Genomic DNA, 10,868 nt, shown 5'->3' on the forward strand with positions numbered 1-10,868 from the left:
TTGTCTCCTGAAAAAAAAAAAGTGAACATTTGTTTAGGGCCCTTATTCTTATAAGCGTCTCAATTATTAATTTAGTTTCATTCCTTTAAAATAATCATAAAAAGAAATTGCCCCTGTCTTGAGTTGTCAACTTTTGATTAATGTTTTCTTTTTTAATTTATATTTCATTAATATATAATATTCTCTAGAAGTTTAATTTTAATTCTTATTGACATAAATGATAGAATATTTCCCATTTCCCTAAAAAATTAAAATGGTCATGCAGCTAATTTATTTTATTTTTCTAATTATTCCAGAGACGTATATAGAAGCCTTGGATGTAGTAATCTTTAAAATACCGTGAATGTATTTACAATTTACACCTAATGTGCTTTTAAATTTTAGAGTAATAAAAAATGCAATAATTTTATCATAAAGCGTTTATATTTTAACAAAAATATATCTGAAAAAACATTAGTTTCTTCTTTCAATTCTTAAATACGTCTTCAAATAATCTCAAATGTGCAAGCTTGGATTAATGGAAGGCAGTTCATAAGGTCCATCTTGAATAAAGTGATATTTTTTCAAAACTTTTTTGTAATTTATAAGTATTCAAGGAAATTTATTGTAGTTTTCTGAAAATGTCCGTATCTACGGTTCCAATACACCTTAATTTGCGAATTTCTTTAATAATTGACCATTTGTTACCAATTAAAATTTAATAGATGTGCTTAAAAGAAGAGAGTTGATAATAATTTAATTTATGGTAAACGCAGATTCAAATAAATTATATATATATTATAAAAAGATAATAATTATGTTGAGAAAATTATTTTTGATATTTTTTAGTATCATATATTTTTTGATTTACCAGTTATTAATTACATTTTTAATAATTAAAAAAGTAATTATTACTCTTTATATCTTATAATGGTGTCAACATTATTTTTTTAAATGGCAACACACACATTTAATTAGTTTATAAAATAAAAAATGATCTACTTAAAACAATGACTGGTCAATAACAACTTTTGGACTAATATGTATTTCAAAAATAATTAACATTTTTACACCAAGGCTGGAGGAGGAGTATAACCTACAGTGGTTTGAAACTCATTTATTTAGCTGTCTAAAACTATGATTTTGAAAAATTGTATAGCCCTAAAATATAAGAAAAATAATTTTCTTAATATAATTATTATTTTAGGGGATATTGAGTGGCTAACATTAAAAGAACATCTGGTATATTTTTATATATACATATTGTTTATATATGAATTAAACGAACTAATTTTATGGTTTTAATAAATAAATAAATTTACTGTAGAAATAACAAAATAATATAATATATTTAATTAATAAAAAATTCATTGGGTATAATTTATCAATTAAAAAAATTAACTATTACAAATAGTAGATGGTTCAACATAATTTTAAACTTAATTGCCAAAATTTACTTGAATAAATTGTAGTCATATTATAAATATTATTATATATGCTTAGATCTATATATGTATGTATATAATATATTGATAAGGTTTTGGTTCACTTATAAATAAACTTTTACACTACATCCCCACTTCTTAGAAGTATTCATAGAAAAATAAATACAATAATTATATTTTTAAATTATTTGGACAATCACAATTTTTAAAGTAAAAAAAAAAAAACAGAAAATTTCTTTTTATCACTAGTTAGTAATTGAAATATCAAGAAATTTAAAATTTACAGTTCATAGCGGTATATTGTATACATGGACAAATTATTATTTAATTACGTGACAAAAAATAAAAAATTTTGTAAATAATTTACCAATTGTGTTAACACTAGTTTTATACAAATGCTTTCTAGACTAAAATTTCTGATAGATCAAAACTACTCCATACTTACAAAATATAACAATGATATTTCATAAATATTTAACTTAAAATTTATTTATTTTTATTAAATTCCAAGTGTTATTTTCTAGCTCTTTTCATGTTAATCTTATCTCATAGTTATTTTGATAAAAAAATAAATAAATAAAACTGTTTACAGGTGTAATTTTGGAAAATTGAAACAATAATAAAAGAAATTCAAACCATTATTAATTATTTAAGAATTAATTTAAAGATAATTTGTTTAGTTGCTACGATAAAAAAGGATTAGGAGATGGTACAAGTGGTGGAGGCAATGATGAAGAAGAAGCATTACCATAAGCTGAAGTTGTAGTAGATGGTTGAGTCATAAAAGCTGGCTGTGGTGTTAAACCAAAAGGATTGACCATACCTGAAATTATTGATAAATAAAATCTATAAACAATGATTGAACAAATGCATTATGTTATATACATATTAGACAATATTTTTGATATAGAAATAATGAAAATTGAATTTCACAAATTATTTGCCTCTCTTATGGATAACTAATTATTAAAAGTAGGGATGAAACTAAACAATTATTCCCAAAGATTTATTAACACCTTTTCTTAATCATTAAAACTTAATGCTTCGAAAAAAGGCAAATTTAAGCGTTTGTAATAGCTCTGTTGTAGAGCACTCAACCAGTAATAGAAAGTTCTTAGGTTCAAATTCCTCTATATCTCGTTAAAATGTTAATTTTTTTTTTAGCATTTCCTAACTATACCCAAATATAACTAACCACTATATAAATAAGTGTTCAAAAATATTAAATTTATATTTCTAGTGTTACACAAAAAATTAATCCGCTTTAAGCAAGTGTACAGAGTTATATTAATGTATAATCACATAATGACTTTTGAATTATCCTATAATTATATAATTCAATAGGATTTGTTAACAATATAGATTTTTTTTTCAATTAATTTGTCTATATATTAGATCAAATGGTATAAGTTCTATAAGAGGGAGGAGTTAATTACCACATCTAAAGCCCCCCTTTATAAAAAAAAAAAGTTATAAAATGATTATTAATTATAAATATTTTCAGGGAAAATTTTTATAACTTTTAATGCCAATCCAATATGTATATTAAAGGAAGAGGATTGTTATTTCCAAAAATATGTTCTAATTACCAATGGCTTATGATAAATTAAAATAAAAAATACAGATACATTTACTAGCCATTTTTATATACTCGATTTCTATTAAAATAATAATATTTTAACAAAATTATTATTGGTGTTTTTTAGTTTCGTACATTAATTATATTTTTTTAATTCATCCTTTATACCTTATAAGTATGTCAACTTTATTTTTTTAATGGTAATATACATATTTTACTAATTTATAAAATAAAAAATGATCTAATTGAGAAAAAACTTAATACTTAATAAATTATTAAATATATAAAATTAAAGAATACTAAAACTAATTTTCTTAATATAGTTATTATTTTAAGAGAAATCGAGAGTTTAATATAAAATGAATCGGTTTGTATAGAACTTAAAACTTTTCGTAAAAATTAGAATAATAAATTATAAAATATCAATTTCTTACTAAATTTAATTATTATAATAAGTATTTATTCATGTATTACATTTATAGATCATAAAACTTGATCAGAATATAATTAAGTATATAGCAGTTCATGTTTCTTTTGGAATAATTCAATAACTCCTAAAAATTAAAATTCTACAAATTAGCCCCAAGTAGTTGGGATAAACGCGAGGAAAAAGTAGATGAAGAATGTATTTATTCGTGTGTTATATTTATAAATCATAAAACTAATAATTCAGAATTATATATAAAGAAAACAAATTAGATTTAAAATAATAGAACAACTCCTAAAAATTAAATACGACAGATTAGCTAAGAAATGTTTTATATGACAGTGATTTTATTCTATGGGTGATTAAAGTGTGCTAGGTTTTTTAATTATATAGTAATCAAAATAAAGTTTTGTAATTAATCAAAAGTTATATTTCTGTTCGTTAAAAATCAAAAAAGATGACAAATAATAAAGTACAGCAAAGTGAAGATGAGGCATTTTTAGAATTTTATTTTTCATCCATTATGGGATAATTATCCAACTACACATTATTGTTAAGTTATCTGAATCAAACAATATTATCCTTTGCAAAAATGTTTTATTTTATAAAAGTATCCGAAAAAAGTGTTTTACGGTCGATAAATCCACCTATAGATATTTCATATTAAAAAAAACCAACGTTCCTCATTTTATTTTTATTCAAAAATCCCCTTAGATTCTCCTCAATTGAATAAGAATTAAAATTTCAAATACTTTTTTCGTGATAATTTTCTAGAGATATTGCAATAGTAATATTTTGAATTTTTATTCACTCTCAAGTTAAATTTCACACCGTAAAACAATAATTTTTTAACGTTCTTGCACAAAAGATATACGTGCGATTTATAACAAACATAATTGTTCATTTAAATTATTTTTAAAAAATTAGTTATTGTTTGGTTAATTTATTTAAAAATATATCTAAAATAAGTTTGCAAACATTACTATTTCTTTTTTAATCTATGAAGATCACTTGCTCTAGGTGTCAATTAAACACGCTCATACCTATTCAACAAAAAGATTTTCAAATTCATATAGTACCTATATTATATATTTTCTTTTAGCTATTTTAAATTTACTGTTTTTATGTGAAATCAATTATATAGTATGAATGTTTACTTGTAAAATTACGCTCTAATAAATGGAATAAATGGTTTTAAAAATTATTTGCTTTGTTATATTTAGGAACGTATGTTTTGACAAATATCAAGTATGAATCAAATATTTAAAATGTAAATTTATTTATAATAAATTTATTTTATCGGCGTTGAAAAATATTAACAATTTTTTATCAACATTTTTTTAACACATAAAAAATCTAAGAAATCATATGCGAACTAAAATTATTAAAATTAACAAAGATACAGCATAATTGTTAAACTAATTAGATATATTAATTATAAATGTATTTAAAAATGTTGTTGATAAATGTATAGTAATTATTGATATTAGAAAAAAAACATTTACTATCAATCTCATAACATACTAAAGTACACGTCAAATAGAAATAAAACATTAAATATTAATAATTGATATTTATAACGTTTTGTGTCATATTAGTTCATTAAATGTTGAAAATTGTGAAAACAAATCGTAAGTGTAAGATATAGCTAAATCGATGTATTCACTCAGATATTCTGCAAAGCTAGGAATTTTACTTGTAGAATAGAATTTATGCTCATTGAAATGTTTTCTAAACGATTGTTCTTGGGGAAGTTTGCTTGAAAAAACACAATAATTTTTTGAATAAGCATGAATTTTGCTAAATGATATTTGTAATGTTGTTTTCAGATAATCTGCAAAATTATCATTCTCTGGTAATTTTATATTTCTTATAAACAACAGATTTTTATAGAATGAGTCAGTATCATTTACTTCGTTTTTACCTTCGGGAAATAAACTTTTTAAAAAACATCCATAAATGTGAAGTTTACGTACTAATTCTTTATATTCTTCAATTTTTATAAGAAGCAAGTTCTTTATTTTTAATTTCAATGTATTTTCTTGATTTATTATTTTTGCATCGTAGTATTTCTTATAATCATTCGTCATGTAAAACAAAATCCGATTAATCAATTTAATTAGTTCACTATACTTACATCGTACAAATGTATAAATTAAGGTTATTTTAAATTCGTAGTTACTTGAATTAACATGCAAATATTTTGTCAAACGCAATTCTTCGGGTATTTTAACAATTTTTTTATTATGCTGAGCTATATAATTTTGATATTCGACATTATCATAGATATCACCAACTGTGTATTTTTTTAGTTTTTCTGATTTAACGGTTATATTCTTGAATTGACCCCATAAATCCAAATTCACAAGTATATCATTCAGATACTTAATTATTGTATCTTTACTTAATTTTAATGAAACAAAATTTGATGGTAGTGATTGAGTTAAAATAATGATTAATACGAAACAACGGTTATAAAAATTCATATTATTGCACAAAAATATATTTAAAATAAACCATATAAACTTTGTTAGTAATAATAAAAAAAATAGCACTAAATAAAAACGTTTACTGAGATCAACGTATTGTTTAATGCGATTATTTAAAGTTTTTATTAGTATTTGTTTTTTATGTAGGAATATAAATTCTATATGAAGATATAATTAACTCTATATATTTTTTGTCTTTAAAATTATTTACTGACTTTTTAAATTTTTTTTTTTTTAATTCGTTACGTAAGACACTTAATAAATTGCACTTAATTAGAAAATTATTTTTAGTTTTAAAAATTTAATTTTTCTGGTAAAATTCATTCAATTACTTTATTTTTTGATGTATTATACATATATATATTACAACCGTTAGGTTAGTTAATACCATTGGTATATCCTGGGGAAATTATATATATATATAGTAAATATTAAACTATATTTTTTCAGCGGCTGTATTTATATATAATACATAAACAACATTTATACAATGAAATGAATGACACACGACATTCGAAGATTAACTATAAGTAATCAAATCAAATGGCGATATGGCATTGAAGAATTGGACTTAAGAGAAATCTTCTAAGACTTACCGGTATATTTTAATATTTACTTATATTTTTAAAATTTTTGTTTAACGTCTTTACCTAAGGTAAGATAGTTGTCACACGTAAAATATTACTAGTTGGTTGTATACTCTTCCACGGAAATTGAAGTTGTTTGGTTCCTTTAACGTCCGTATGGTACTGTTTATATGCAAACGGTTAAATCCTAATAGGTATCAATTAAAATCGACCGATTTGATGTCAAAATATTATAATTTTCTCCATAGAAAAAACAACATTATATAATGCAGGGCAATCCTCAACTTATTAACAGTATAAAACGTTGTATAAAACTATTGTCAGGCTTGTCCGGGAGACGTAGACGATTCTTTACATACGCTTTTCCGGTGCGAAACTTAGAGTCCAAGTTCGAAGTGTGGTCTATAGTAGACCTAATGCTTACGAAGAAGCAATCTGGTCCTGATTCAGGCGCTCATCGAATCTGTGATGAGACGCAAGGAGGAAGCGGAACTCCTGGGGCAGACAGCTCTGGGGACATCAGAGTTAATTTATAAAAAATATTTACATCTATATTTTAATTTTTTGTTTTTTTTCCTGCAAGTGCTTTTACGAGTTATATTCAAATAACCAAAAAACTATCCTTTTGTCCAATTTTTAATATCGAGCAGGCACGACATAAAATAGACTGATCGACCTGAAATGTTTTTTGGTTCATTTTTACATGTATATGAACAACGTTGAGGGGTAAGACCTAATATTTTTGAAATGAAAAAGTTAGGATTATACTAGGAAATGTAGGCCACCTCTAGATAATGCTGAACAGTCCACAACAAGTCTTTCAAGAAAAAAAAAGTAGGAATAAAGATACACAGTACATTATCTTAATAAAAAATAAATATATCATAGTAAAATTAATACCTTCAATGTTTCACATGAAAACTAAAAGAACTAAAAAAATAAATAAAATCAAAATTTACATACCAGTTGGTCGCACTTGTGTAACCATTGGTGGATTAACAGGAGCAGTTACTAAATTGTCTAAATTTACCAAAGCTGAATTTTCTCCAAGAAAGCTATGAGGGGTCTTTTTACCTGAATTTGATGTAGAAGTAGATAATAGTTCATTATTTATATGAGATAAATCAAATGGGTCAGAATTGATTGATTCTGAAAAAATTAATATTTTACAGCAAAGCACACATTAAAAATTTAAAGAATTAAACTTACTAGTTTGTGATCTATTTCCTAAAAGTGTAAATTCATCAAATTCTTGATTTGAATTAATGGTAGTATGAGCAGATGTAGCAGGTGCCCATGGATCAGATGCTGATAAACCACTAGCTGTCGATTGCCAAGGATCTACATCTACACCAATAACTCACATTTAATTTGATGTTTTTTTTATCAAAGCATACTTTACAAAGCTTAAAAAAATAATTTACTTTCATTTAGCACATTTGGCAAAACATGGGAGGCTGATGCAATAGGCTGCTTGTGTGTAATCGGTGACCATGGATCCGAGATATGGGCTGATGTGGAACTATCTCCATTAGACCAATTTAAAGGCTATTATAAAATATTATTTTTTTATAATTAAACTATAAATATAACTAAATATATAGTACTTGAGGTTGTGTCTTTATTGGCATCCCCCATGGATCTGATACTGCTGTGGTTGCACCATTCTTATCACTATCTGTATTATCTAAGTCAATCCCCAATAAGTCTAACATATTATTGCTTCGGTCATTGCTACTATTAGCTCCAGAGTCAGAACCACTACTTAAATATTGTCTGTTAGTTATTTAAAAACAAACTCATTTCAACTTAATATGTCTTAGAGTTTTATTATCACTACATTTTTAAGCATTTTAAGGTTTGAAATTAACTTACTTAAATTCATTTTCACTTTGTGATAGTGCAAGCTTCAAGCGTACTTCATCACTACGTCTTTTTTGCTCTTCTTGTTCAGCCTCTTCTCTTGACATTGCTAAAGCTAACTGTAATTGTAATTCTTCTTCACCAGCAGTTTGAGGTCGTGCACTTTCAAGTTCAGCTTAAATATAGAAAAATTATAATTATTTATTTTTCCCAAAATAGTTATAATATGAATTACCCTTTACAGGTGGTCTTGTATCATATAAGCCATAAGAATCTCTGAACTAAAATTAAATAAAAACTTATTATACAATAAATAATATCATTCATAAATAAACTATTTTAAATGTATAAAGAATTTGCTAATGAACAGGGCTTGCAAGTTTAAGCAATTGCATGCTTTTTTGCTTCTTAATATTACATTTAAATTTAAAGTTAATATCTGGACTAGGAACCAAAACTCTTCGAAAATTCTAAAACCCAACCCCATTTAAAACCTAAAAAAAAATATTTAAAAACCAACATTTCAGCATGATTTTTATTTAATGTAACAGAGAAAAATAGACATGTGAAAATAAGAACATTTTTTTTTTCTTTGTAACTATTATAATAAAAAAATATTCCTACACTATAACTTCTATTTATTTTCAAGAAACAATAATTGTTTATTTATTTATAAATAGGATTATGTATACATTTAGCTTACATTCAAAGACTTCATTCAATTTTTACTTTGATCTTTTAACTGTATTTGAAAACTTAAAAAGCAATTGAAACTCATAGATAAAATATTTCTTCATTTTTTACATTTTATATTATTAAAAAATCATATAAGTCATAGATATATTAAATAATGAATTAGGAATAATGACGAATTTCAAGTTAGTTTTTACATAACTAAAATTAAAGCTATTTTTATTCAATAATTTTTTCAAAATCAATTTTGATGATAATATCTTTAACAAGATCAAAAATTGAGTTCTTTTAAAGTATTAATCAGAAAAAAAGTCCAATGAGAGCTGAGATTTTTTATGAACAGACACAAAAAAAATTGTTCATCTTGATAAATACAAAACCTTTTCAGCTTCACATTAAAACTAAAAAGGTTAATTTAACTTCCTCAAAATTTCTATGATACTAAAAAAAATTGAAAATTTATATTACTTTAAATTTATTTAAAAACTGTTTCAACCGAAATATCAATAAATTGAAAAACCAAAACTCCTACCAAGACAGACATTATTAAAAAAAAACCTGCCCAGCACAGTGGGGTCGTGGCATAGATGGGTCCAGTATAGATGATATCTGATAGTGATTAAAATCACTATTATAAAAAACGCTTCAATGCAAATCTGTAGATAGTGGTGTTTAATTAAAAAAAAAAAAAATTTGTCAAAAAAGTAGGTCAAATGAGAGCTGAGAAAATAAATGATAGCTACAAAAAAAAAAACCACATAGTAAAATAATATTAATATGAATTTCTTCTCACGAGAGGAGACTACAGTAATGGAATCCTTGATATTTATTGAAGTTATTGAATCTAAATGAGATAAAAATCAAATGAATTAAACATTTTTTTTTAACTCAAAAAGAATTAAAATAAAATTCAGTGCCACAGTCGTGAAAGACCCAAGTGTTACCATCTCAAAAACCGTACGTCTCATTCGTCACTTAATTAAAATGGAAATTTAGCCAGTTCAAATTTTAAAGTTATTTTTCTCGACTTCAAAGAAACAAAAAAATTTAAATATGATTAATTGTTTATACTATGTCATTTAGATTGATATAATATTTATGAAAATCAGTGTAATCCCCTTATAATAAAATAAAATACAAAACCAAGAATTTTAACACAATAATAGCATATTTTTAAATACGGTAGCTATTTTCACCATGTATTCTCCTAATAGGATATTTTAAAATAAAATAAAATAAAATACAAAACCTAGAATTTTAATAGAAAAATAGCATATTTTTGAATACGGTAGCCATTTGCGCATAGAAGATAGGTTGTCGGGACAAATTTTTTTTTTTATTTTATAGTACATAAAATAAGCTTTCATTTTATATATGTTTAAAGGACGCAGTATTTCCGGTACACTTTCAAAAGTTAAGTTGAAAAAGTTAGTTTTTGTAAAAAAGTTGCTATTTTAAATCCCCCCCAATGAGCAGGTTAAGTGTTAGATTTTCAAAAAAATGATATCAAATGAAAGGGAAATATCTAAGGTTTTAGTATAAAAAAACATTATGTTGATTTGTTTATTTTTGAAAAAGTTATGGAAGTTTTAAGAAAAAAAAGTGAAAAAAAAATGACAAAATTTACCGATTTTTAAATTTGTAATTTTTTTTGGATATTTCCCCCATTTGCGGGGAACGAGGGAAAATTTTTCAATGTTTAGGGGTAATGTCTTCAACTAGATACGATTTGTGATCTTTTGACGTATTGTTAAAAGAAATCGGTCCAGTGAGAGCTGAGAAAAAATGGCAACAGACATTAAAAAA

General features: G+C 24.3%; 1 protein-coding gene across 4 annotated transcripts in view; it reads right to left on the reverse strand.

Moving 5' to 3' along the window:
- Positions 1–1,309: 1,309 nt before the first annotated feature.
- The window catches only part of LOC126905331 (epsin-2), a 17,689-nt gene continuing 8,130 nt past the window's right edge, over positions 1,310–10,868 (reverse strand). For 2 of the 4 annotated variants that reach the window (XM_050684928.1, XM_050684931.1), the window contains 7 exons: positions 8,605–8,650; positions 8,382–8,544; positions 8,114–8,282; positions 7,931–8,054; positions 7,716–7,853; positions 7,470–7,655; positions 1,310–2,247 (listed from right to left, as the gene is read on the reverse strand). In XM_050684928.1, the coding sequence (XP_050540885.1) occupies positions 2,108–2,247; positions 7,470–7,655; positions 7,716–7,853; positions 7,931–8,054; positions 8,114–8,282; positions 8,382–8,544; positions 8,605–8,650 (966 nt within the window). In that variant the 3' untranslated portion in view covers positions 1,310–2,107. The remainder of the gene's footprint in view (positions 2,248–7,469; positions 7,656–7,715; positions 7,854–7,930; positions 8,055–8,113; positions 8,283–8,381; positions 8,545–8,604; positions 8,651–10,868) is intronic. The other 2 variants (XM_050684929.1, XM_050684930.1) reach the window with 2 other exon arrangements.

The sequence above is a fragment of the Daktulosphaira vitifoliae genome, unplaced genomic scaffold, assembly GCF_025091365.1.
Source record: "Daktulosphaira vitifoliae isolate Bord-2020 unplaced genomic scaffold, ASM2509136v1 Scaffold_4, whole genome shotgun sequence".
Lineage (NCBI taxonomy): Eukaryota > Metazoa > Arthropoda > Insecta > Hemiptera > Phylloxeridae > Daktulosphaira > Daktulosphaira vitifoliae.